General features: G+C 41.3%; 1 protein-coding gene across 4 annotated transcripts in view; it reads left to right on the top strand.

Annotated features, from left to right (window-relative positions):
• Positions 1 to 27,725, top strand: part of VWC2 (von Willebrand factor C domain containing 2) — an 81,997-nt gene that overhangs the window by 4,885 nt on the left and 49,387 nt on the right. The window contains exons 1-3 of one of the 4 annotated variants that reach the window (XM_056332991.1): positions 17,932 to 18,285; positions 19,357 to 20,138; positions 26,961 to 27,090. In XM_056332991.1, coding sequence (XP_056188966.1) covers positions 19,425 to 20,138; positions 26,961 to 27,090 — 844 coding nt within the window. In that variant the 5' untranslated portion in view covers positions 17,932 to 18,285; positions 19,357 to 19,424. Of the gene's footprint in view, positions 1 to 17,931; positions 18,286 to 18,573; positions 18,594 to 18,638; positions 19,139 to 19,356; positions 20,139 to 26,960; positions 27,091 to 27,725 lie in introns of those variants that run through there. The other 3 variants (XM_056332994.1, XM_056332992.1, XM_056332993.1) reach the window with 3 other exon arrangements.

The raw sequence follows: 27,725 nt of genomic DNA, 5'->3' as shown, positions 1-27,725 counted from the left end.
GTGCCTCAGGAGTCTTTCCTAAGTGATAATAATATACCTGATGTTGAGTCCATCAGCTGTTTGCCTTTTGTTTTAAAGTTGATTGTCAGATGATAGGAAACTTTGCCATTCCTTTTTTTCATCCCTTCTCCTGATTCCTCTTTTTATGGTGAAAAAAGAGGGCTGGCCCTGGGGAACGCTGCCACTCCTCTCTGGCCGTGTTGTTTCCTGCCTTTTACCTAGTTTTCTGTATATGAGCAGATCTTTCTCCTGTACCACATCAGTTTAATTTTTTAGCACCTTTTAGTGAAGGACTTTGTCTAAAGTTTTACAGAAAACTGCAATTTAGTCCACTTCACTAGTTGGATCATGCTTTACCATATTCCCATGGACTTTTGGGGGGATAATTTTAAGAAATCTGTGAGGCATTATTTATTCTTCATTATAACAAATGTTCCATCTGTTTATACACTCATGTATGTATTTTGACCTCACATCATTTGCATGTCAGACAAATCAAAATTGCTGATCCATAAGTACTTTTGGATGTCTAAAAAAACACGTGAATGGCATTATAAAAATATCTATTTCTCTGACATCAAGGCCAATATCATTGGTATACTGCACACAGTACTAAACTGTTACCAATTTCATGTTTAAATTCCTTTAAAATTCCTGGAATTCCATTAGAAATGTTAGAACTCGGCTGATGGTTTGTTAAGGATTTATTTATTCATTGTAAAGGCTCTTGTGGTGATACATCAGTTTTGGCCATAGTTTCATTAACTAGCATCCTGTAAATAAGGACTCTGGCACAGAAATCTACCTAAGGTTGTCTGTTTCATGTCAATAAAGAAAGATTACTCTGATTTTTTCCCTATAGCTTTATGGTCCCTGACTACTTCTATGGTATCTCATTTTCTATTTGGACTTTTCCTACTTTTCTCATTTCTAATGATTTTGAAAATGTTCTTAACAGATTTGAATTATTTTACAAAGTTTCCTCAAAAATCCTTTTTCTGATCTGCAGTATGCTGGGTTTGCTTTTAACTTGCTGGTTTTGTATTTTTATATTATAATAACATCTCTGGCTACGTATATCATGTAAATATATTGTGTTAATGTATCCCTGTAATACATTCTGTATTGTATACATTTTATATTCCATTGAAGTTCTACATTTATGTCACCAGTTTTATATTTCCTTCATTTGAACACAATTTCAAACTTCGTAGTAGTCCACTAATTATGTTAACCTCCTCTGTTATTAAAACTGCACCACCTTTTTCTTGTTGTTCTAGTGATTTCTTCTTGGTAAGCCATCTTGGTATAGTCTGAGCCATTGTCAAGGTATCCCTAAACACTCTTCCTGATGTCTGAAATCATTTACCCTTTCCAATGCTTCTTTCAGTCCTTTTTCATAGTTTTTTTATGTAATTCCTTTTTTTGAACCTAAATGTTATGTAGTGGATATTTTGCCTTTTTAACTACTGTGACAGTGTGGATCATTGTCAGATACATATTTACCAGATTCTGTGTTGCTTTGGATTATATTTTCTGTTTGTAAATTCTTATTGTTCCAAGAAACACTCTATCATAATACGCAAATCCATTATGATGTCTCAAAATATAGTCTTTGCTCACTTCTTGTTGTGAAATATATCCAAATGCTTAGCACTGGGGATAAGTGAGTTCTTCTGTTATTGAATTTTATGTGGTTACAGTATTTGTAATCATTTTCAGCACTACGCAATCTCTAGCACCATCTTGGTCACATGGTCAATTATAACTTATCTAACACATTTAAAATATAGTGATTGCATTTAGGTATGGAATTTTAATATGCAATGATTCTATATGGTCAAAGTCCCCCAATTCTTTCATGTTTTACCTGTATCCTTTTGCTTCATTACACCTTATTCTTTTATTCTTTTCTACATTTAGGAAAAACAGTCCTAAAAGGCATATCATTCTTCTTCTTGGCAATCTATCATAATCTGTCTCCAAATTTAAATAGACCAACATTGGTCATAAGCACTAAACTACTTTTCAAAAATGGTTAGAAAAATTGCAATAATAAACATTACCATGTGGCCCAACACTGCAAGCATTTCTGAGACAATCCTAAAGTCATTAAACATGTAAAATAGGACAAGACAGTATCTTGTAGAAAATGGGACATGAATGTGCTGCATTGTGTCAGAAGTTGCATTGAAACTGGAAGCCTCCCACTGCTGTGAACATAAGATTAACTTCAGAGGAACCAGGCACTGTTGGGAAAAAAGTCTAGAGCATGCAGAATAATTCCTGAAATAGTACTACACTGGCTTCCTAGAGGAGACAGAGGATATATGGCTCCCTGCTACTGCAGTAAAGGACACAAAAACAGCTGTTGTGTGCTGGATCAAGACTCCAGAGCTGGGTATCTTCCCTCTGAAAGAGGACAATAGTAAATACCAAGGGGAGAGTGCAGCTAGCAGGCTGTATAGTTGTGAATCTGTATCTAAGTGAGTTTGTTTCCTGAACCCGTTCCCATCCACAACATCTTTTGCTAATCAATTTTACATTCAGTATTGAAGGCGTGGTGAAAATATGTCTTCATTTGCTTTCTTCTAATTCTAGTATTATGGAAAAGGGTGAATCATCATTCTCTGTTCAACAACTTCATGTCACTCCCGACTATCATGTTTTCATAGTCATCTCTTCTGTAGGCTGAGGAGTCTTGGTTTATGCCGTCTTTCTTTGTTGGTTGAGTTCTTTTTTGTGCTTGTCTCATTTTTACGTCCCTTTCCTCAGCCAACTGTATTCATTAGGAGATGATGGGAATCAAAACTGCATGTATGACAGTTGTCCACACTTTTCAAAATAATGCCAAACATCCTAGTCCCTTTTTGATTAGCATCAAAGCTGATATTTTCTTAGAGCTAGCTACTATAACTCCAAAATCTCTTTCCTGAGTGGCAGTAGCTACTTCACAGTTAACCATTACAGACCAGTTGTAATTCTTTTTCTTCCCCTCCTCCCCACCCCACCCCCCGCCCCATACTTTGTTTTACTGATGCAGACTTTCATCTGCCATTGTACTCCGATTCTTTTCATAATGAGACATACCCTGCAATGGTTCTCAGTCAGCTTCTGTTTTCACCCCTCAGACTGCTTTCTTCCTATCCAACTTCTTTTCTAGATAATTTATGAATACAGTAGATTGAATAGGCCCCTGCACAGATGCCTACTTCCTTCCATTGTGAAAAGTAATGCTTTATTTCTGCCTTTTTTCCTATGTTTTAGTCTATTTTTAGATCATGAGAATGCCTTCCCTTTTACCCATTTTAGTCAAAGTCTTCGGGGAAAGACGTTTAAAAGCTTTCTCCCCTTCAGATTAATGTTACCACCTGGGTCACATTCATCTACACCCTTTTTGCTTTCCTCAAAGAATGCCAACAGATTTGAGAAGCGTAAATATCCTGCTTGACTTTCCCATAGCAGAATATTTTGTTTATATGCCTACTGGTTTTATTCTTCAGTATTGTTTTAGCCAGTACCTAAGTCAGATTTTCTTCTACAGATTTTCACATTATGTCAGGCTTTTCTGGTAAGTGCTATCTCTGGAACCCCATGAAAGCCTTAAAGAAGTTCATGTTACATTCTTCTGATAGGAAGGCGGATGTGGCAAATTGCATGTGGCTGTTCTAGTTCAGTATTAGGCTAGAACTCTTGGCTGAATCCTGAGAAATGGTTGCTGTACTTTATATCAACTTTGTTCTGAAACCTTCAGTTTGAGATACAACCTTTGATGCACCCCAGTAAAGAAAGATTCTCCCACAGTGAACAGATACGAAAAATTAATTTAGCTTCTGTGTTATGGCCTTGCTTCCTCCAAGAGCTTTTGATGTAGTTTGTTTCAAAGAGATGTCTCGGTTTCTATTTCCATTGCAAAACTAAAATATTTTATTTTCCAGTGAGAGGTATCAAGGAATAGAATATGCTGGGTCATTCTGTTATGGTCAGTACCAAGAACATACATACACTGACACATACATGCACTTTTGGAGTGCACCTACATTTTGGTTACCATGGAGGAGAAGGGTGTATGGCATAAAAGGGGGAAGATGGGAAGATTCATTCTATTCTTACTTTACTTTACGTGCACACAGGAGTAAATCTGTTGAAAAAAAGTCGAATAAAGCCAATATTGTAATGAAGCCCTGACATTCAAAGACCAGTGGAGCAGAAGAGGTCTAGTAGGTCTACCTTGAGCTAGAAGTGAAAGCATGAAGCAGAAGCAATTCTTTTCTCCCACAAATGAAAGCCTTACAATACAGTTCTACACTCTGCTGGAAGGAGACTTTTTAATGAGAAGTTTCTGTCAAACAGTCCTGATAGATTAAGTCAGACTGAATGCAGCTATGGAAGTTTATCAGCTTCACTAGCACTTTCATTGGGAGGCATTTGGGTGGGAGTAGAATACCTGTTACTCAGGGGTTGGAGCAATTGCATAGGGTGCAGGAGATCTTCATGTTTATGCTTTATTGTCCTTACAAGTTGCTAGTGAGTCAGTCCCATTGGGTGACCTTTGATGCATGTGTATCTTTCTCCACGCTTATGTAAATCATTGCTGATTTAGAAAGAGATGTTAAGGTCTATAAATCATAGATGCAGGGCTGGACAATATGAGGATGCAGCACTGAGAGTGTTACTGAAATATTGGCATTTAAGAATGAAAACTAGATACTCTGAGATGTCATTCAGCCTTTCACCACCAAATAAAATTTAATATGAATTATTTAATTTGATCACAATCCAACTTGCTGCTTCTTCACAAGGATGGGAAATCACTTTACTTACTATAAGTCAGTGATCCAGAAACAGTGCAGAAGTCTTTCTCACATGTATTCTCCCTCCTGAACACATCCTTTCATATTCTACCTTTCATGGTGTCATGATCTCAAACAAAACTGTAAATAGAGACAGTAAAGCAGAAGACTGGGTTAGTTCAGTAAGCTCTCTAACCATACTTTTCTATGAATTTACATGCATGTCAAAAATCAAAGAGTTTTGCAAACACAGTGTGACAATGATGAAGTTCCAGCCCAACCCTGCCCGTGAAACCTGCCCACTGGCCCTCTGCCTTCTTGCTTCCCTGCCTTTCTCCCAGGTAGACCACTTGCTGCATTGCCAGGGCAATTCTATGGGCAGAGTTGAGGCTTCTTTTATTTTTTCATTCCAGTGAGGTTTTATTGTGTGGCGGAGGGTAAACATCAGAGGATGGAAAAGGATTTTTGGGTTTTTTTTTTTATTGTGGGGTTTGTGAGGTTTGGTTTGGTTTTGTTTTAATGTTTAAAGTATGCAATTCTGGGATGACATGTTCAGGTCTATTTTCCAAATTCTTCTTAGATCACTAGAACCAAATTATTTCATTATTTCTTTATGCTATTTCTATTCTGAGTATCACAAATCCAAGCTGTGATGCCCCAGGAATTTGGACAAAGCACTGCAGCTCTGCCTGTATTACCACTTCTTTCTTTTCATGATGCAGCATCAATGCAGCTGACAAAATATTGCATATATCTGTGCTGAGAGATTTGATCTGAGGCTTGTCATCGAGCTCCTATAGCCTGATATTATTGACTGTTTGGCTTTTCAGCAATTGTATCAATTAACCCTGGGGACTGAGGGTGCCTCACACCAGCACAACACTAAATTTCACTCCTCTAGACAAGAACTTAATGGATCATCTAAAGCAGGTTTCTTCCTGAATCACCTACTGAAACTGCTGTTTAAGATGAACAAGAAATGTGGGACCCATTTGCCATAACTCAACAACCAAATAATAAAACATTTCAAATAATTCAAGAGCCCTTGATTATCCAGCTGTCAACTGGCAAGTAAAGAAAGTAACATATCTATCCACGCAGCTTCTTTTATCTCGTGGTGTGTTTGGCAATCTTCAGTTGCTAAGAATAAGGACAAAATGTTATTCTTTAATTTGAACCCAACTTCCTGGCAAATTAATCTCTGTCAGGTACACATTAAAACAGAGTAGCTTTTCCTTGTGCAATCTGAGCACTGCAGCACAAAAGAGCACAGAAAGTAAATTACAGTTCTGATCTTTGCAATGCAGGCTCTAAAAAGCAACGTCTAACACCAAACCTGGAAACCAAACATATGAACTAAGGCAGCAAAGGAAGCTGTGGACATACTCTCATTAAATCTTGCTTCTATCTGCCTGAGTCAACCTATCAAAGAAATCCCATTAGTACCAAAGCAAGAACTAGATACAAACCTGGTGAACTACTACTGGATTTTTGCCTCTGCTTCAGGGATTTTTCTTCCATCTACAATTCACCATGGATTTGTTTAACAGCAGGAACTGTTTGTTTAAAAACTCAGGTGCGCTTGATATTTTCTTTTTCCAAAAGCAGTTATAGCCTCTATTTTTCTAAAGAAAAATTAATCCCAACAGAGAAAAAAAGCATTAGAGAAGAAAGGAGAGGTTGTTTTTTGTCCTTTATCTTATTCAATTCTGTTTAATTGAAAAAGCAGAAAATTTCTGAGGGCCTGTTCTTACATGTTTACTCCTTACTTAAGGCTTTCCTAGGAAAAAAAAAAAAAAAAGTGTTTTAAAATAAACTCCAGGCAAAAACCTTTGAGAAGGAGAGTTGGGAGTCTGTGCCATAATCAACCATCTTACTTCTGTGAAAAGCACAAAAGTGTTTTTCACTAGGCTTTTAGCCAAAGATAGCTAGCTTGTATTAATAACACATTCGTACTCCGGGAGAAATCCAGCCTAGGGGTCTGAGCTATAGAGGCACTGGTCACCTGCAGCTCTGATCAGCTTCAATGCGAAGTAGATGCCTCTGTAGATCAGAATTTACTGGAACAGAAATTCAGCCTCAGGATAAAATGAGACTTTTTAAAGAAATTTAATTTGCAGAGAAATATGACTGCTTAGGGTGGTTGCAAGTTGTTATGTAAGGATCTCTCCAAAGGCCCCAGCCAGTGTTTGATGGAATAGTGGCAAGGGCATCTACTATTGTGGCTACAACTCGTATAAATCGTTTCCTTAATTTACAAAAAAAACCACAAAACCAATAACACAACAAACCCACAATTGGAAGTGATTGATTTCCAACAGATAGCATTGGAAAATGAGACCAACAGAATATCAGGCATAAACCAGTGAATGGTATGACTGCTTTAGTGCTAGGGAATAACCTAGATTCCCAGTTCTTTGAATGATCTTTACGCAGAAGTTAGTTACTGGTGTAAAACAATAAACTACTTTCTTGAATAAGAGTTACAGAATTCATCCTAATAGCCCATGAAATCTGTAAATGTGCAAATAAACACCTGTTCTTGAATCTGTCAGGAGAAAGAAATTTAAGTGGAGCCTTGTAATAAAAGGCAGACAAAAGACAACATGAGGAAAAAAGAATTGTAATTGCCTAAGTTTCAGAAATCAAATGGCTAGCGAAACAAAGCTCATTTCAATGTCAACACCTAGGTAGCTTTCTCAGCTGACAGCTGGAGAAAATAGTAATGGGGGCTGAACCATGCTTAGGAACCAAGTAAAAGAAGCAGGCAGTGTTTTTAGGGCATGCTAAGGGCTACATTTTCACAAGTCCTGGACGTTCATTTGTTTCCACTGTGAAACTATTTGCCACATTCTTCAGAGGCGTTCAGTAACCAGTAGGCTGAGGTGCTTTGAGGAACTGGCTCCTTGTTACTGTAGTTACTTGCCTGGCTATCTAGAACTGTGGAAAGGCTTCCTGGGTCTTGAAGGTACCAGATGCATTGATCTTCTTTTTCTCCTTCTCTACAGCTGCTGCTATTCTTAGGCAGAAGCTAAGGTATAGCTCTCTATAAAATTACCGCACTGGTGCAGCAGCCTGAAACTGCTTCAGGAGTCAGTAATTGTGTTAAAGTTGCATTAATTTTAATAATGGGGGAAAGAAGGATGTATTTTGAAAACCTTTGAAGGCAAGAGTTTAACAGTCCGTGAGGATTACCAAGTTAGGGCTGGGTGGTTCAGGCAAACCAGTTTATGGCTGATTCAGTTTAATTTCCTTATACGTCTCCAACATCCGCTTCACACCTAGAGCAAGATGTAACATTTTATTTTTTTAGCCAGAGTTTTTGGCAGTTCTTGGTCTAAGACCTGTGTTCTAAAACCAAGCTGAACAGGCTTTGCAGAAGAGGGACTGACACCTTAGAGCACAAGGCCCTGTTCACAGGAAAATTAATTTAGATTGTGTTTATGGAATATTTTCTGGTTAGGGTTAGATTTCAGGGAACTATTAGAAGAAAAACTTGAATCTAATCTGTTTCTAAATTCTGAGAAGAGCTGTAGACCAGCATTAGATGAGTGTGATGGTTCCCTGAGTCTGCAAACAGTTGTATTACAGGATTAGATGAGGTTTCTTATGTTTTCTTTTTGGAGTTGTTCTGCCTTGACAGTAGTGATGGCTGAGTCCTGGTCTCTTCTCCAACAAAATGTTTCACATGTATAAGGCAGAACGGTATTAGGTGAGAAATTAATTGCCAGTAGCCTGGTGGTTAGGGAAGGGAGGATTATGGGGTTAAATGTCCCCAGAAGAGGGAGGAAACTTGTAGCTCTGCATGGTGCTTGGTCTTTGATTTACTGGTCACTAGTGTCACAGGGGAGTTTTTGTGAGCATCTAAGCTGTCACTTTCTTCAGTGATCTTGCTAGCATCCAATCCAAAAAGTCAGTTTTTTACCAGGCCCTGTCTGTAATAACCCTCAAGCAGTAGTGAGGGTAGCCCAGGACATTGTATTGTTGCCTGTTACCATCTTCCAACAAATAGTAAACTCAACCAGCATGACCAATGTGCATTCATTATCACAATTACAGAACACCTCTATTTCTTTCATGTTAGACCCTGTATGATGGTGCTTGAACACCCTGCTTGCTACAGTTGTCCTAAGGACATCAGTATGTCAAGGCCTGGTGCCAACAACCAAACAAGGCACTAAGTTTTTTGCACAAATAAGCTTCTAAATTTTTCTACACATATAAGGGATATGATATACCAGCTATTCAGCTATGCACTCAACATCTTACTATTGAGATAAAGGCAACATGGATTAGTAAATGGTGCATTGAAAAGGGAGGATGAGAGAGAACCAGGAGCTTTACATTAACTTCTCAGCTCGGTTACTGACTTGCTGTATGACTTCAGGCCATGTTTCTGCTCTCCTTTCCCTTCTTTCCTGGTCACTGGTGGATGTACAGTTCTATGAATACCAGCCCATTCATTACATGTTTGTACAGCGCCTACATACAGGGAGCCCAATTGTATCTGGGGAGTCTAGGTCCTGCCTGCAAACACAGAACAATAATCCTTCTGTTTGCCTGTCCCCCAACTGAAGTTCTAGCCCAAAGACTGTTTAATCTGAGGTTTTTTTTATTCTGCTCGGACAGTTTGTAGCCTAAATCATTATTTCTGAGCCATGTAACTGTTTTTCATTAGAAAGAAAACTGGATCACCAGCCTCTGTGATTGCAGAAGGTCCTGCATGTAATAATCTCGAGTAATTAGATCTAAAGACAGAACACTTGGGAATCTGCAATTCATGAAACTTTCAATATGTTACAAATCATAATTTGCCCAGTTTTTAAAATGATGACATTATCAAATATATATCAATGAATTTAAAGGCCTCACTGGGCCTTTAATTTAAATAGAGAAACACAACAATCCATTGCTTACCTGGTACCATATCAGAGGCACTTGCTAAGGGACACAGGGACTTCTACAGTAATGCAGGGAAGGGTAATGACAGGAAAATTATTTGAATACCAGAATTTTCTTATAGATTGGTGTGTTTAAACCAGTTAATTCCACATCCAGGAAGGTGTAACTTCTATGTGTCTAGCATAGCCTGGGCATTTATATGGGTACAGCCTCAACTGGAGTCACTGGTGTGTAACAAGGCATGAGGTCACAGCACATCTTCAGTGACAGCCGGTATAAGGTTGCTCCTTCTCTACCAATCTACCTCTTTTTTAGAAGTTTTAATAATCCAATTCCTTTGTCAAGTTTGGTTGAACTTAGCCAGCAGGTTCAAAAAGTAAAGTGGGCAGCAGTTTAAGTTGCGTATGCATTATGCATGAAGCGTCATTGCAAAGCTTTAATTTTTACAAATTGGGTAGTAACAATGAGAGAAAAGGAGGGCAAAGAATAGGAAGAGTTTGAAGATGTGTTCTGGAAAGCATATCATGAAGGCTTTGTATCTAGGGGTTTATGCTCAGTAAGTTTTGGAGAATATCCCCTAAGAGGCATGATGGTTTCCTGAGTCTGCAAACAGTTATGTTACAGGATCAGATATCTGGTGGTTATACTCTAAATCTGCAAACCATTGGAAGAATGCAGGCATTTGCACACATACTGTAAATTCCTTAACCTTCAAATTTGTGGCTTGGCAAACTCAATTTCAACACATATTTTATCAGCTTCTCCAACAATGAAAAATGAAAAAAAAAAAAAAAAGAAAAAATTAAAAAATGAAAAAATGAAAAAAAAAGCTTCAGTTGTGATATAAGGCATTTTACACATTTGATGATGCAAAAACTGTTAAGATATTTTTTAAATTATTTTTAAGGGCTCGTCTTTGTGAAAGACAAGTTTATAATTACCAACTATACAATAAATGTTTTTACTCTATACTAATATTAACAGAGTATTTGAATAAAGACAATGTCTTTTAAAACATTTATATTTCAAATACATATATCTGAGGAAACAACCTATGCTGTTTTTCAAATAATTTAAAGGAAAACAATATAATTCCTGTTACAGAAGTTTTAAAGAAAGTTAGAGAATGGAAGTAAATATTTGTGTGAGTTACAGTGCTAAATCAGTTTTAACAATAAAACTTTCATTTTTCCCTATCTTTCTGTAAGGTAGATAAGATTTTTTTTTCTCCAATTCCATTTATTCATGAAATTTAGTTCAATATTTAATACAATAAAGGTCAAGAAATCCTGTCAGAACAGAAGAGAGAGAGAAAAGCTGGGGTTTTGTTTTGGGTAGGTTTTTTCCTCCAGTAATATTAAAAAGCAGTGAAAGGATGAGATCTATTAACTTAAAATGTGGAACAATACAGGAATAGATGTTTTTTAATTTTATTTTTTTTCCCCTAAATGTCATGGTTTAACCCCAGCTGGTAACTAAGCACTACGCAGCTGCTCACTCACTCCCCCTGCCCCAGAGGGATGGGAAGAATTGGAAAGGAATATAAAACTCTAGGACTGAGATAAGAACAATTTAATAATTGAAATAAAATAAAACCATAATAATAATAACAACAGTTATAATGAAAAGGAGGGAGAAGGGGAGATGAATGAAATCCAAAGGGAAGGGAGAAAAAAACCCCAAGTGGTGCACAATGCAAGTGCTCACCATCTGCTGACCAGCGCCCAGCCAGTTCCCAAGCAGCAATCCCCTGGCCCTGGTCAACCCCTCAGTTTATATACCAAGCATGACATCCCATGGTATGGAATAACCCTCCGGCCAGTTGAGGTCAGCTGTCCTGGCTGCGTCCCCTCCCAATTTCCCGTGCCCCTCCAGCCCTCCCACTGGCAGGGCCCGAGAACCTGAAAAGTCCTTGACTCAGTATAAACATCACCCAGCAACAACTAAAAACATCAGTGTGCTGTCAACATTGTTCTCACAAATCCAAAAACACAGCCCTGCACCATCTACTAAGAAGAAAATTAACTCTATCCCAGCCAAAACCAGGACAGTATCCACCCCTTATACCATACCATTTATGTCATGCCACACTTTCCAATGCATCATCACCTTTCCTGTCTTTTAACATAAATACACAGATATCATTCTCTTAGTCTATGGACCATCCCTCTAAAGTTCATTGAGTTCATTGAGTCCATGACATTGAGCTCCATCTGTTATACCAGTCTTTCAAGGCAGGAAAGTTGGTGCGAGGTGTTGGATTGTTGCATCTTGAGAACACTTTCATTATCTTGTGATAGTTAATGTGCCTTTATTGAAGAAATTTACTGTTAACACAAATGTACCTAGATAAACAAACATAAATAAAACAAGAATGTATTCTATATATAGTAATAAAGGGAAAAGTAATACTTATCTGTACTTTCAAGCAAATTCCAGATTCTGAGAACTAAATGCAAGCTTAAGGAATATTTTGTTTAATTTTCCAACATGACAACAATGTTAAAAATAAAACTGTTGGTAGCGCATCCTTTGGCTTTGCAAAAGGGAAGAACAAGGTACACTATTAAGACTTATTTATACAAAAGAATGTACATGTAAAGATTTTGTGTTATTTTGTGCATGTCCATGTGTACGCATATGCAAAAACCTTTTGTTACCTCTGAGCAAAAAGGCGCAAATATCAAATAACATTGTAAGCCAAGATTAACATCCAATTTCCCCAGGCTACTGAAACTGTGGTGCAAATAGATGCATCAAAATCCATTTATGATCACTCTCATGTCCTGTAATTAGAGGTACAAAATACTGTGCTTTGTATAGACAAACATTTTTTCCTCAGAATGAGCCCATATGCACAGGTCCTGAATTGAATCCTCCTTTCTCTCCAAAGGTTTCACTTATGCAATCTTTAACATTATTTAACTATTGTGGTTACGTAATAACACTTTTCTGAAGTTTATATTGGCAAAGTCTCCATTAGAGATGCAACGGGCATGTAAGAATTGAAAACTTATTTAAAGTGGTAGAACTTGTAGACATGTATATATATACAAAAAGGCAGTATGTATTTCTCTCTCTCTTTCATGGACCTAGAAGGGAACCATTACCAGGGTGGAATATGTGCATTGCAGTTTCCTCAGAGCTTGCAGGAGAGAAAATGGTCTTGTCACAGGAAAAGAGCTTTTCTGAGTTGTTCTAAACAAAACCAGTCTCTTTTTCCATATTTGGGAAAAAATACTTTTAAATAGAAAATTTTATTTTTTAAAAAAATATTAAATATTTTACTTCCATTTGTCATGGTTTAATCCCAGCCATCAGCTAAGCACCACACAGCTGCCTACTCACTCATTCCCCCCTGGTGGGATTGGGGAGAGAACTGGAAAAGCTAGAAAACTTGTGGTTTGCAATAAAGACAGTTTGACAGGTAAAAAAAAAACAAAACACACACACACAAGCAAAGCAAAACAAAGAATTTGTTCACCACTTCCCATCAGCATGCTGGTGTTCAGCGATCTCAGTTGAACTTAATGCATTGCATTAACGGTGACTTGGGAAGACAAATGCCATCACTGAATGTCCTCACCCTTCTTCCTTCTTTCCCCAGCTTTATATTGCTGAGCATGACATCACATGGTATGGAATATCCCTTTGGTCAGTCGAGCTCAGCTGTCCTGGCTGTGTCCCCTCCCAGCTTCTTGTGCCCCCCCAGCCTGCTCACTGGTGGGTGGGTGAGGTAGGAAGCAGAAAAAGCCTCAACTCTGCGTAAGCACTGCTCAGCAATGACTGAAACATCCCTGATTAACAGCACTGTTTTCAACACAAATCCAAAACATAGCCCCATACCAGTTACTATGAAAAAAATTAACTGTATCCTAGCCAAAAGCAGCACACCATTATATTTGCATTTTGCTTAATAATGAGAGAAATCATAAGGTAAAGGGGGAGTTCTCAGAACATCAACCAGCAGCAGTAAAAATCTCCTTTAAAAGGTCTTTCATAAACTTATGACTTCTAAAGTTTAAATCTCCTACAAGTCTATGAGATTTTTTTGAATTATTATTGCAAGTAATAAGTAAAATTTAAAATGAAAAATTATTATTCATTTCCCAGCATGCAAATCGTATTTTACAGAAGTGTAAAGAGAGTCCTTGTACTGAAGATCCTAAACTCTAAATGACAGAGGGTTTTTTTTAAGTTTTGTTTTCACGCATACAAAGCAGAAAAAATAATGTTGTAACATATCATTATCTGTAAAAAGCTGAATAATTTAAAAGCAATTAATGAAGACATGATTGTAACTACAGCTTATGTAACACTTCTTCAGTAAGTACTTACCAGACAACTAAAGAGACATCAGACTAGTGAAAAAAGAAAGAACTGGAACAGTTCGTGTTCACTATCACTTGACAAGTGGCACAAAGAAAATAGAAGAAACAAAAATGAAATGATGAAAGCTAACCTAGTTTAAAAACAGTTATGGAAGCTTGCTTTTTTTCTTTTTTTTTGCCTTTTTTTTTTTTTAAAGTTGTTTAAACTTCTGATTTATAATTGAGCTTTTCAAATACACATGATTTGTTAGAGTAATATGTACCTTGGCTTTGTCTCTCTCTTTCTGCCTTCAGACTAACTGCTATTTGAAGGCCTTATTTTATATGGCTGGACTAATACCATTGTACAAATTGCTACCTTTCAAAGGCTGTGATGTGAACCTGCCTGAACAACTGCCACTTTAGCACACAATAAAAAATACCTTTCATATAACAACTCCTTTCCTTTCAGGAGGAATAATGAAACGAAGCAACATAAAAAGGCATGACCATCGGTTTCCCCAGAGAAGTCATGCTGTGGGGGCTTTTTCTCCCCTTTTACTTCAGGAGTTTCAGAGCTGTTGAGCTGAGACGGGCACACGCTGCAGACAGCTGCTGCACTGCTCCCCCCGGGGACACCCTGCCCTCTCCAAGGGCTCAGTGGACACCCTGTCACTGAAGCCAGCCTCGCTATTGTGTGGGGGCTTCTAAGCAGACCCCTGCTCCCCAGTTGCACTGGGGGGCCCTCTTCTGCTACCCCTGCCCCCCGCCCTGCCCAGCCCAGGTCCACAGGCTTTCACAGAGCTTCCTCTTTTCTCTCCCTGACTTCTCACTGAAGACAGGGGACACCTCTTTTATAAGAATAAGAAAGATGGGGCACGTGCCTTGTATGAGGTCATGTGAAGGAATGCATGCGTTAGGTGTCGGGGCTGCATGCCTGTGCTGGGGTGAGTATGTGCATATCCAGGGCTTCATTTTATCAATATATAGGCTAAAAGTGGTTGTCTTAGACGTTGCAATGAAGCATCTGCATAGCTATGAGACTGTTTTTTTTTTTTATATTGTTATTAATGAGGCAGATAACCAATGTTAACTTGGCAAAACATACATCCCATGTTTAGGTTCTTGTCATTCACCCCAAGGCAACTCTTAAAAAATATTTTTCAAAAATTCAGTCCCCCTAATCTCATGGAGTAGATGTTTAATTATGTTTTTCTGACTAATAGCCAGCTATCTTCAGCCCGGATGTCCACTCTCGCTGTCTCCGGGTTGGTCTAACAGAGATGATCATCACACTAGTTTAATTTAAGTCCATTCCTCACCAACACCATCTTTATCTCGGTTGCTGGCTTCCTTTTTTGTTTTCCGTTCAATTTCTTCCTAGTAAAAGTAGGCTAATTCGTAGTAAAAATAAGCTAAAACCAGCAGACTGTTTGCTCCTGACAGCTCTGATACAGCTAATGCAAAGTTCTTATCATGCAGACAAGACCCAGCAAAAAGGAAGCTGTCTTGAACGAGATGCAGAATTTGATTCTCATCCAGAGACACAGTTGTCCTTGCTACTGTTGCCTAGGGGGACAGCAGAGTGGGGAAACTTGGACCTGTGATTTTACGCTGTGTCTATCCCATGAATAAACAGAAGGACTCAGACTCCAGGGCCTCTTATATTATATCAGAAGTATAAATCTCACATTAAAGACATTGTTAAAAGCATCCTTCAAATAACAGATTTTCACATTTCTCTCTTCTTCTAGTTGAGACCTCACATGGAAAAAAACCCCACCAAATATTTCTTACATATCTTCTGTTTGACCATTTCGACTATAATATATTGCAAATTGATGCTATGACACTAATGAAGCAGTCTGGCATCAGTTCTGCAAGGGTCCTAATGTCAGGTACAATCCATCACTTAATATACATATGAAACTGAATAAACAGAGGCTGGAGATCAGTGAGAAATCTTCTAGAAAAAGAAACGAGGGTATTTACCTTTTTCTTTGCCGAGAAGGTTAGAAGGAGCTGTAGTCTGTTGCTATGCAAGTGCTCAGAGGCTTTGCCCTTCTTGTTACACAGCGGTGTCTTGAACCTTCAGCCCTGGCTGATCTGTGTGCCACATAACTAGGTCTGGGAGAGGCAGAGCTCCTACAGAGAAAGACCTGAATGCTGTAGAACTCAGATTTTGTACCAGTTTCACCTGGGAACATGTGAAAATGTCAGAACAACAAACTGGCTTCTCTCTCCTCTTTATCATAGACATAGCAGTGCCTTCCTAGGCCCCCTGTTTCCTTCTGGTTTGCTCTAGCCACAACTAGCTGCTGCTTGATAGCAAAGCTTACAGGCTTGTGAATGCAAAGCCTAGGATGGGCATTCATGTTGTTCTTCCAAGAATCACCGATGTGGTGTATGGTTGGTCGCCCCATGGCAGCTTATGCTATATAAAATTACTGTTTCAGAAAAGGCAAAGATTAAACTCTTTATTCAGAGGTAATAAGACGATAAGTTGAAGGCAAATACTTCTTAATGATTATTAGTCAGGTAATGTGAAAGGTCTAGCTTAACTCTGTAAGACTTTGCCTAGCAATCCCGTAGCAATGTGGAATTTCATTTTACTAGCGCAACCTATGGAAACACTTCTTCGTACCCTTCAAAACTTTAGTTCTGTATTTTAAAGTTTCAGATTAAACCATTATTTAGCTGGTGAATATCTCACTGGGAGATATGAGATGATGTCAATAGAAATAATTTTGTGAACAGACAGGACTCAGTTGTTTATAGCGAGAACCCAGCAGCCAGAAGAGTTTAGCACCTGCATCCTCCTGTGGAGGAGTTTAAGTGTCTTGGTTTTCACAAATAACAGGCGCTCATGATGGTACTTAACAGTGAAACATTAGTATCCAGCAGATTTTCGGTGCTCTCCTGGGTACTGATACTGCAGTGCTACCATTTTAATGAAAAAAAAAAAAAAAAAAAAAATTCTACAAGGTTTACCTACCTTAAAAAATTTCAGTTATAGTGCCAAGTACTTCGGGAAAACCAGCCCTAGCCACAAGTCGGGCACAGCAGGCTGCTAAAGAGCTACTGCAGCAGCAGGATTAGTGCAGCTGGGACTGCTCTGGAACATCTGTACAGCAAAACTCAAGAAGATTATACTGGTATGTCATAAAATGCGGCTTAAAAATAAATACATAAATAAGTAACCTTTTGCGTTCCAAGCCCTTTCTCAGCTCCAGAACAAAAGCACCTCTAGCTTTCCTTTGGTGTTCTGTCCCAACAGTCTGGCTAAGTGTGTTGCAGCCATCATCTTTATAATGGACCATCCTGTCCCTTTTTCCGTACCAAAAAGTATAAAGGAGAAAAACTGCAATTATATTTAATTACAGAAGCGTCCATCGGCCGTTCGAAAGCGTAACTCAATATCTCAACTAGCAGGTCACGTACCACCTCGTTGCCAGAAAAGGCCGGCAGGAGCGGGCTAAGGCAGAGCCGCCACCGCGGCCGTGGGGACAGCCCGGGGGCACGGCCTGCACGGCCCCGCCGGACCCTGTTTAACCGCGCCCCCACCCCCCCCGCGGCTCGGCTATAGCGCGGGGCTGCGGCCGGGCCCCGCAGGCGGGGGGCGCGCCTCGCCGCGGGAGCGCGCCCGTCCGAGCCGCGGGCGGTGCACGGGGCTCAGGCCCCGACCTGACGCCCTGACACCTGCAAAAGTTTCGGCCGCCGGTGTGCGGGGCTGCGCCCCGGCCGGCCCCCCGTGCCCCGCTTTCCCTCTCCGCAGCCGCCCGCCCGCTGCGCGGGGCGCCCCCCTCCCGGCCCGGAGCGTGCCCGCCGTGGGGCCCGACGGCACGAGTGGGTCTGCCCCCCGCCCCCCACACCGCCGGCGGGGAGGGGCGGGCAGGGGCGCTGCGCGGCCGCACCAGGCGCTGCCGCCCCGTGGCGAGTCCCCGCGCTGCGCCCGGCCCGGCGGGCGGACGGAGGCAGGGAGGGAGGGAGGCAGGGAGGGAGCGCCCGTCCTGCCCCGCTGCCGCCGCTCCCGGGGCCGGCGGCGCACGGCCGCCATGTGAGAGAAACGGGGGCCGCGGCGGAGCCCGCCCTCGGGGCGGCGGGGCCGGATCGCCTGGCTGCCGCGCTGCGCTGCGGGCTTTGCGGGTCCGCGGCGGCGGCGGGCGGGCAGCAACAAGCCGACGCCGGCCGCCCGCCCGCGGCCCCGCCATGGGAGCCGGGCGGGGGGCGAGGCTTGGCGCCCCGAGCCGCCGGCGGGGCTGAGCCGGGCTCCACCGCAGGTAGGGAGGCGCCGGGCCGGGCCGCGGGGGACGTTGCAGGGCCGGGGAAGGGGCTGGCCCCGGCTCCCCCAGCGGCAGGGGGGTCGGGCGGCGCTGCCCGGCCCGCTGGAAAGTTTGGGCGGGCGGAGCGCGCTGCCCCCCGGTGCCGCCGCCCCCGCCGGGCCGCCGGTGAGGGCCGGGGGAGGCGGGCGGGCAGGGAGGGAGGGAGGCTTTTAAATGGCTTTGGGGAGCGGTACCGCGGAGGTGGGGCCGTGCCGGGAGGCTGGAGCGCCTTCGCTTGCCGTGGCCGGAGCCGTGGACGTGTTTTGGTTGGGTTTGTGCCGATTCGGAGTGCAGTGTTTTACGGACAGGTGCCGGGAGTGTCGCTGAACTCCTGGAGGATGTGGGTTAAATGAGCCTCTGCTGCGGAAACTCCTAACGGCGCTGCTCTGCCTTAAGCACGGGGAGGAGGAGGAGGTGGTGTGTGCTTGTTTAGGTAGTTCGGCAGCGGGGTAGTTTGGCTCTGCTTGCTTTAATGCGCATGGGTTTAGTTGTCTTTGACAGAAATGTGCTGGCTGGCAGGTATTTAAGAAAAACCCCAAAACAGCAGCATACTTCAAGACTGGATAAGAGGTTAATGAAAACCATCGAGCACGCAGTCAGCAACTGGGACTCCGTTGGGTGATTTCTTTTCCGGACTCTGCTGTGTGTAGGGGAGCTTCATTTAATTCAGCAAGCGTCCATCCTCTTCACGTGTTGTCATTTGAAAGGAAAAATAACCTCCAAACGTTCTGGGTTTTGCATGCACCTGCCTTTGCAAATCCGAACTCCCTGGAGTTGTGCGTGGTGCTCTTCACGGAGGCGAAGACGCCGGGTCTGTGTCCAGAGCCCTGCTATTTATAAGACTTGGCAGAGCGGGGGAGGAGGAGGAGGGATGCAGCACCAGGCTGTTGTTTGCCTTTTGCATAAACTACCGAGGCAGGTTGCGTGTTGTTTGAGATGTTGCATCGGTGGAGGCCGGGGGGTGGGTGCGTGGGTGTAGGGTGTGAAAAAGTGCAGCAGCTGAAGTGTTCCTTATCCTTCTCTTCCTAGGGACTGTGGATCTGTGAAGTGCTTCCCTCCGATGTGAATGCAGTGTCCCCTGTGGGATGCAGTAGGTGATGCCCAGCTCTACTGCAATGGCAATTGGAGCTCTTTCTAGTTCTTTTCTTGTAACCTGCTGCCTCATGGTTGCCCTCTGTAGCTCCACCATACCTGTGCAAAAACTGGCCAAGGCTCAAGACAAACAGGAGATAAAGGCAAGCCAGGAAAAGAGGGATCACACATCTACAAGGGACAGCCAGACAGGCCCAGGGAAAATGAATGAGATCGGCAGGAGCGGGAGGGAGGAGGGTAGCAGGGACTGGAAGAGCAAAGGAAACAGGAACTACTTGAACAAGGAGTCTTGGACTAAGCAAAAGCAGGCTTGGAACAGCCAGGGGACGAGCAGTAAATCTGGGAGCATTCAAGTGCAAGAGCAAAGGGATGCCGCTCCCGAGGAGCCTCAGGTGGCTGAAGACTTGTCTCTCCCAGAAGCCGTTGCGAGCGTGACTCCCGAGCCCCCGGAGGAGTATGCCTATCCGGACTACCGTGGGAAAGGCTGCGTGGACGAAAGCGGCTTCGTATATTCCATTGGGGAGAAGTTTGCGCCGGGCCCCTCCGCCTGCCCCTGCCTCTGCACCGAGGAGGGCCCGCTGTGCATACAGCCCGAGTGCCCCAGGCTCCACCCTCGGTGTGTCCATGTGGACACCACGCAGTGCTGCCCGCAGTGCAAGGAGAGGAAGAACTACTGCGAGTTTCGAGGGAAAACCTACCAGACCCTAGAGGAGTTCATGGTAAGGGCTGAAGCCAAAAGTCGTTTTGTGGGTCCTTCTCGTGTTCAAAGTGGCATTATATTCCTCGGGTGCTTTCTCGGAGGGTGTTCTGGGTCTCACCCTCCCCTTTTCATTTCTGTGTTAATACTACTTTTGCAGTGCGGTAAAATGCTACCCTTAAATACGGCCTTTCTTGCTCTGTGATACTGTAACATTTTTAAATGAGGGGGCTGATCTTTATCAATTCCTTTGGTATTTACAGTAAAAAACGGTACTTGGAAGGATGCTACTCGGAGGTGATGTGGATTTTATGAAAATTTTCAGCAATTCATTTGTTTCCTTATTTAACTGTTATGTGTGAAACTTCTACTTTGCAGGGATCAAGCAGGGTTTTGTGGGCTGACTTTATTCCTAGTAATCAGCCTGTGATGATACACCTTTTTTTAACAGTCATTGCTCTCTTTAACGATTTAAACTGTGCTGCCAAGGTTGGATAAGGTTTGCTTTCTGACAATTACTGTGGGCCTTCTTTTTTAAGAGTGTGGTTCGAAGTCTGGATCACAGTGATACCTAAACAAAGGACTTGCAAAGCTTTATAATTAGGGGAATCCTTTTAGACTAGGACCTCTTTAACATTACTGTGCAAGGTCATTGTCATTGAAAATGCAACTTATTACAGTGCAACTGAAAAGTTCTGTAGTTGGGGCTGATTTTCTGCTTGCTTACCTTACCTTTTTCCCTGTAGTGTTTTATTGTGGCTGAGATTTGCAAGCAGGCTCTTAAGAATTGGCTTGCAAAGGACTGTTAGGTACAGGGCTAGTCCAAACCCCACTTTGGAACACACCAGAGATTTTTGAGCTGAATATGTTGAGGGGAGTACGAAATCCAGTTCAGGGTTCTGGAAGCTTGAGCCTCTCTCAGGATGGAGAAAAAGAAAATGTATTTGTGAAGGCTGTAAATAAATTGCCACCTCTGCTCTCTGGTGTTTGCATGTTCTTGGAAACTTAACTTTGATTCATAATGTCTTTCCATGTTTTGAACTTACTGAAAAATAAATAAATGAGCAGAATTACTCTCTCTGGAATAAATCACAGTGTTTTCCCATGCTCTCTATCGGGAATAATGTGTAGAACAATAGTGGATTTCAAAGTATGGCAGACAGCATTGTAGCATACTCCCTTTTTCCATGTCACCCTCAAGGATTGCATTCGGTCTTGGGGTAGCTGTTTCTGCCTTAAGAGGGAGAAGGTACTTTTAACAGCTGCTAGTTGGTGTGACATTTTCAGAGATGGATTGTGAGGTCCTTCCTTTTCCAGCAAAGTTAATTCTGAGGGGTGGCCAAAACAGTGATGCTTCTGCACACGTTCTCTGTAGGTCAGAGTTTTAAATGCTTCTCCCCACTCTTCATTCGTGCTTTTCTAACAAATTGCATTTCTTTGTCTATTTGTATAGTGGTTTTGTATTGATGGCTGTAAAGCAAGACTGAAATACCTTATTGTGTTAAGCATGTAGTGAGAGAATAGAACCTTAAGGCTCCCTGTTACATTTGAACATGGCTGGCAACCTTGGTAAAAAAGGACTGCTGAACAATGACATTTACAGAAATGTTCTGAAAAGGCTTTGGTTTCAGCTTTCTTTTTAACCCCATTTAGCCTTCAGCCCTTGTGTTGATACCTTCCTGTAACGAAACATCGGTTCCCTTACTACTTTTTGTAGGCCAGCTTTGGAAACACAGGTGAGAAGGGTTGTCTGCCCAGGATGTGCAAGGGAAGTTACTGATGCATTTAGGCGGTGGGACAGCACCCTGTTTATTTTGATGTGTGAAGACCTTGGTTTTTAGTTGAGCTTCAATGTTGGTTCCAATATTGTGAGCACAAAACTGTAAATGCAGCTGTTTGCCCATGCCACTGCAGTCAGTGGAGATGTCTGGCAGGGTAAGGTACAGATGTGGTCAGATTGCTGCTGCTCGGTGGAAGCAATTGCAAATGCAGGTAATTGCTCACAGTTTCAGAGGTCATTTTACAAGTTTAAAGTTGATGGTTTTAGAGAGTTTACTAATATCCTGTCTCTTGGTGAAGGTCAGGGAAGGAGTTATAAATGGATAGTAATCTGATTTTTCTCTGTGTCCGCATCTATTATTTGTGGCAAAGAGTACCTGGCATCACTAAAGGAAGAAAAATGTGACCTACTAACTTTTAAGTGAGATTTTCTGCACATTTATGTCTAGATGAGTAAATATCCATGCAAATTTGGGATTTTGCTTATATAAAACTTTTCTATGGCTTGGCATGGCAAAAAATTGCCCTGGCCAGAGCCAGTGGTAACTCGAAAGCTGTGTGCACCAGGGAATGGGAGGTTTGATGCGTTTGTTCTTTGATTCACAGTCCTTTCTGCAGGCTTTGAGTGTGTGTGTGCATGCATGCGCATGGAGGTGCTTTTTCTGTTTTCAAAAAGGACATGGATGTCGACACAAAACACAACACAGGTGTGTGGGGGAAGGATGAGGTCTCATAAAGTTGTTTCCATCAGCTCCACTCTACTCCTCTGTGGGTATTGTGAGGCAGGATGGCAGAGGGATCACAGCATCCATACAAGTAGAACTGGGAGCAAAAGCCTTAGTTGGTGAAATGCAGCAAGGATGAAATTCTGCACTGGAGCTGGAGGTTGCTGAGAACGTGTTCCACTAGATGTTTTTCAGTCTTACAGTACGATTTGAAAATACAGGCTGACTTTATGTCAGAGCCTGACAAGGACCATAAGTTACCTTCAGAAGTGTCATGTTTGGAAAGAACCTATGTTTTTGGAAGTTGTTGCTTCATGTGTTTTTTTTAGAATTTCTCTCCTGCTGAAAATTGTACTTATTTGTGAATAAGTTGCTTGGAAATATGGAAGTCAACAAACTTTGAAAAATGTTTGAAACATTTGTGGTATTTTTGAAGTAAAGCCAAGGCTGATAGGTTTATTCTTGTCAGCCTAACCCCATTCATGTTCTCCCGAGTTGTGTAAGTGGCAAGGAAATATTAATAAAAATTCCAGCACAATAGCAGATAAGTTTGGGATTATGATTGATTTTTTTTTAAAACCTGGACGTTTTCAAGGCTCAAGGAACCAAATGCAGATTTTATATATATATATATATATGTATATATATATAATTAATTTATTTTAAATTCAGATTTTTTTTGTTCGTTTGGTTTTGGTTTCTTTTGTGCTTTTAAGTAAAATTTGCCATGTTGGAAAGGGAGAAGAGCTCAAATTACTTTGTACCAGAACTTTAGTGATTGCAAATGATTTGTCACTTTTTAATTATGCCAATTTACACTTAAGTTGCTGCATAAACCTACTGCTCTTAATGAGCTGCAGTTCTTTTCATGTCCCACTAGTGGGAAATCTACCTGTTTACACAATGCTGTGTTTGCTTTTTTACAACATCTGCAAGTCCATTTATACATCTGCTCATAAACTTCCCTTTAAACAATTCTGAAGAAGTTTTTGTGTGGGTTTTTTTGCCATCTGCACTCTGTTTTCTACAGGTTTTATGGCTGCCTGGTGAACTTGTAAGACTTCTGTGCCTCTTGTTATCTTCCCGTGGCTTTTGCATAGGCAGAACCACTGCTGCTATAGAGTTAATAGCTTCATCTGTAGACCACAGGGATGTGGTATCATTAGTCTTCAGAGAGAGGTTGATAGGTGGTATTATTTCCAGTCCAGCCTGGTTATGTCAGATGTGCTAAGCGTTAGTGCTGCTGGGCAGGTCGTTTCAGAGATGAACAAGTGGGGTGCTTGTTGCATGGGCTGCCACTAGGAACTGCGCTGCAGGGAACGCGCTTACGTTGTAAGAGTAGAAGAGAGGAAATGAAGGACCAAATGTGTCTTTTCATTCTGATTTATTTAATTGTTGTTGCATATACGCACAGTCTTATTGTCTCTCTCTCTCCCTCTAGTGATGATTATGTGTCTGAGTATTAAGTTGCCATTAAGATGCAGAAAGAAGTGGGCCTTTTCTACAGTTCCTGCTGCATCCTGATCATATATAAAAAGCAATACTACCGTTTAGTCCAAAGATGAGCAGATAAAGGTTGACAGTAATACCGTTTTGGCAGCCACTGTGGTTCACTTACATGCCTGAAAAGAGCTTTGTAGAAATAAGCACATGGAGACCTTCCTTAACCTTGCTACCACTACTTATACTGGTGGCTTGTATAGATGACAGTACTTATTAAATGTGTACTAAATGTGTTCCCCTGAAATCCCATGATTTATTACACAGGAAGGTGATTTGTGAATGCAAAATCACATTAACAGTGTGCTCTGTTCATGAAAGATGTAATCCTCAAGTCTATGTGCTGTATAGGATGGAAATGCATTATTCTGAATCATCATTATTAGATAAAGATTAGAGCAATTTTGTTTCTCATTTGATAGTATTTTCAGTGCTTCATTAAATGGCTTCTTGTTGTTGTAAGAATTTTAGGCTTCTGTCAAATTTAGAATTCTAGTAACAACCTATGTAATTAGAATATGTTTAAATTTCACAGATGAGAGATTTTAGGAATAACATCTGTGTGCTGTCTTGTTTCCTGATTATCATCAGATACTCTGTTTTTTATATCACTTCTAATATTGAATGGCACAGCTGCTAAGTGTTGTCCTGGGAGAAGGAGTATCTGTTGTTGTAGTTACTGGTCTCATTGAACAGTGATGACTGGCAAATTTGCATTTTTTTCAAGTCATGGCAAAAAATGTTAAAAACTGATTGAAAGCTAGCCTTGTTGAGCCTGATCCTTGGAATTGAGTTCTGGTAGCTTTGATCAAGTAGGGTTCCTTCATAATAAAAAGAAAAAAAAAAACCCAGTCCTCCTTAAAAAGCATGTTTTCATAATTTAGTATGTATTGTTTGTGGCTGTAACTCCAGAGGGAAGGATTCTTACTGTTGACTAGCAGATAGGTAGGAGCTCAGGTTTGCTGGCGCTCAAAAGTTTCATGTGTGGTTCAAGTCATTACCTGGGATACCTGAGTCTGTCGACTCTTGATCATTGGATCAGAAGCCTCCTCATCCACTGACACTCCAGCTCTGCAAGCGAACGTGGCAGCTTATAAACAATTACTGGACAAAATTCTTGGCCCAAAGCCTACAATAAAAATCTGCAGTACTGGGCTGTCAGCCTCCTTGTGGCATTTTATAAATGTATAGTGCGGTGTTATCCTTGGTAGAGTTAAAGCAAAGAGAAAACTGGAAATGAGTAGCTAGCAAAGGAAGCCTGAAATAAATAATAGTAGTAAAAGCAGAAAGCAACACAGCAAGAGACCCTATTTAGGCTTTCTAAGCAGAGGGGACAGCGTGAAAGATATGTGAGTGCATAAGCAAATAACAGCCCTGGCAGGTGGGAAGAGAAGTGGCAAAGCATGGATGAGCATTTAGTTGGAGCTGGTGCTGTGCAAGCATCAGCATGTTTGAACTTTGGAAGTGAGAAGGATGTGAAAGAGGCAAGCAAGCAGAGAATGGATTTGATGAAAATATGGGCTGCCTATAGAAATAGGGAGAAGAAAGAGATCATCTGCAAGTTAGACATCTGGATGATTCTTCACAGAGAATTAATATAATTTTTTTTTTTAGATTCGAGGTTACTCTGCTTTTATTGGAGAAATGCAATGGGTGGTTGTTTGCATCAACTGGAGTCTGGAATGAAAAGGGGTTCGTAAAAAAAAAAAAAAAAAAAAAAACAACAAAAAAAACCCCTCATCCTTAAGTAAACCAAGAATCTGCAGAGATTATAGATTTAGAGTATCACTAATAATAACATTCAGCTGCATTTTCATCCCGCAGTGTGAGCATGGATGCCAGTGTGGGTTTTTGTGTATAGCAATGAGATTTACAGTACATCATTTATTGCTCTTCAGTACCCTTGCTTCCCTCCACCTCCAGCTCCTTGTGTGGTACGAGGACATCAGCGATGCAACAAGCAGCACCTGAAACACTGAAGAGAGCAGCTGGAGTTGTACGTGTGGCAAATGCAGACATTTGGAAGTCCATTTTTTCTTAAATAGGGCCTTGATGCTGTTTTGTTTGGAATTGATTTCATTGAAGTAGGTCATTCAAGTAGTCATCTTGTGGTGCTCCTATTCTGTGGAGTTCTTCAAAACCAGTAATATTTCACTAGGTAAAAAGGATGACATGTATTTTGCTTCATCCCTTTCTTTGAATTGCAGCTTCTTTTCAGAAGGTTACGAGTATTACAGGAGTGGTCCAAATAGAGTTAACCTATGGGAAATACCTGAATTCAAAGGATAGTTTTTTTCCTGACTTCTCTTTGAAAATGATAATTTTCGATAAAATGCAACTTCCTGCTACCAAAAAGCTTTCAAACCTGGAAAAATTGCAACAAGGCTTTCCATTAAAAGAAGTTTCATATTTCATTTCATAATTTTTTTCTTCTGTAAATACAGTATTTTTTGCTAAATTACTTTTTTAACCTCTAATTAAACTGGATTTCATCTAAATTAGGAACATAATTTGCTGGAAGTTCATTAGAAATGTGGTAGGGAGATTTTGGCTTTATTTGTGTTAAAGCCTAAAGTGTTCTTGTGCCCAAGATCCCTTTTCACATTAGCTGCTGAGGTCAGAGCAGAACCTGTGAGGTTTTTTTCTGCTGTGGTTTGGTAATTTTGCAGGCACCCAGCCTCACTGTCTGCATTATTCAGACCACAAAAAGCATTTGTTCTGAAGTGAGAAGAAAAAGAGGTGAAGGAAAGGACAGTGCAGATGGGAAGGTAGGTAGGTATTGCGGGCTTTAGGAGGGCGTTAAGTGAGAAGGTTAAAAGGTGGCTGGATTTGTGTTTCAGGTTTCTCCATGTGAGAAGTGTCGCTGTGAAGCCAATGGCGAAGTGCTGTGCACTGTCTCAGCTTGTCCCCAGACTGAGTGCGTGGATCCAGTGTATGAGCCTGATCAGTGCTGTCCTATCTGCAAAAATGGTAAGTGACGGCTGCAAAACTAGAAGGGGGCTTCTGTCTGAGAGGTCCATGTTGCTGTTCTGGTTTTTAAAAATAATTCCAATATTTTCCTTTTTCCCCAAGTGGAGATGGAAAAATGTTGTGTGTGGATGGTGTCTTCCTGGTGTGAGGAGTCAGATCTTCCCTTGACTAGGATGAACTTTATTATGACCTACGGGGATTTTTGTATACTCAGGAGACAATTAGGGTGTTACTACCAGATATTCATGTGGCTTCTGGATATAATTTTGCATGGACTTATTGTAGATATATTTTATATAGGCACAGGAAATGTTACCCACCTTTCAACGTGAGCAGGAAAAGTTACTTTTGTTCTACCTTTTTATTTGTTCCCTTTTCAGAGATTCTTCTCTTCCTTCCCCCCCCCCCCCCCCCCGCCCCAAGGCAAATCGAATGTACCTTATTGAGCTCATTTAATTTTCATAACTAAATGAATTAAACTCCCAAGTTTAATTGAATATTTTTCGTAACTAAATTAGACAGAAAGTCTCTCTACTCCCAGCAAGGACTTCCATTAGATCAAAGTCTTGGTCTATTTAGGGGAAAAAAATTACATGACACACTAGCTCATCACTTATAAAGAAGAAATAATAATT

This window comes from Falco biarmicus, chromosome 3 (genome assembly GCF_023638135.1).
Source record: "Falco biarmicus isolate bFalBia1 chromosome 3, bFalBia1.pri, whole genome shotgun sequence".
NCBI lineage: Eukaryota > Metazoa > Chordata > Aves > Falconiformes > Falconidae > Falco > Falco biarmicus.
The sequence above is the reverse complement of the archived record's forward strand: the minus strand, read 5'-3'. Positions and strand labels throughout refer to the sequence as shown.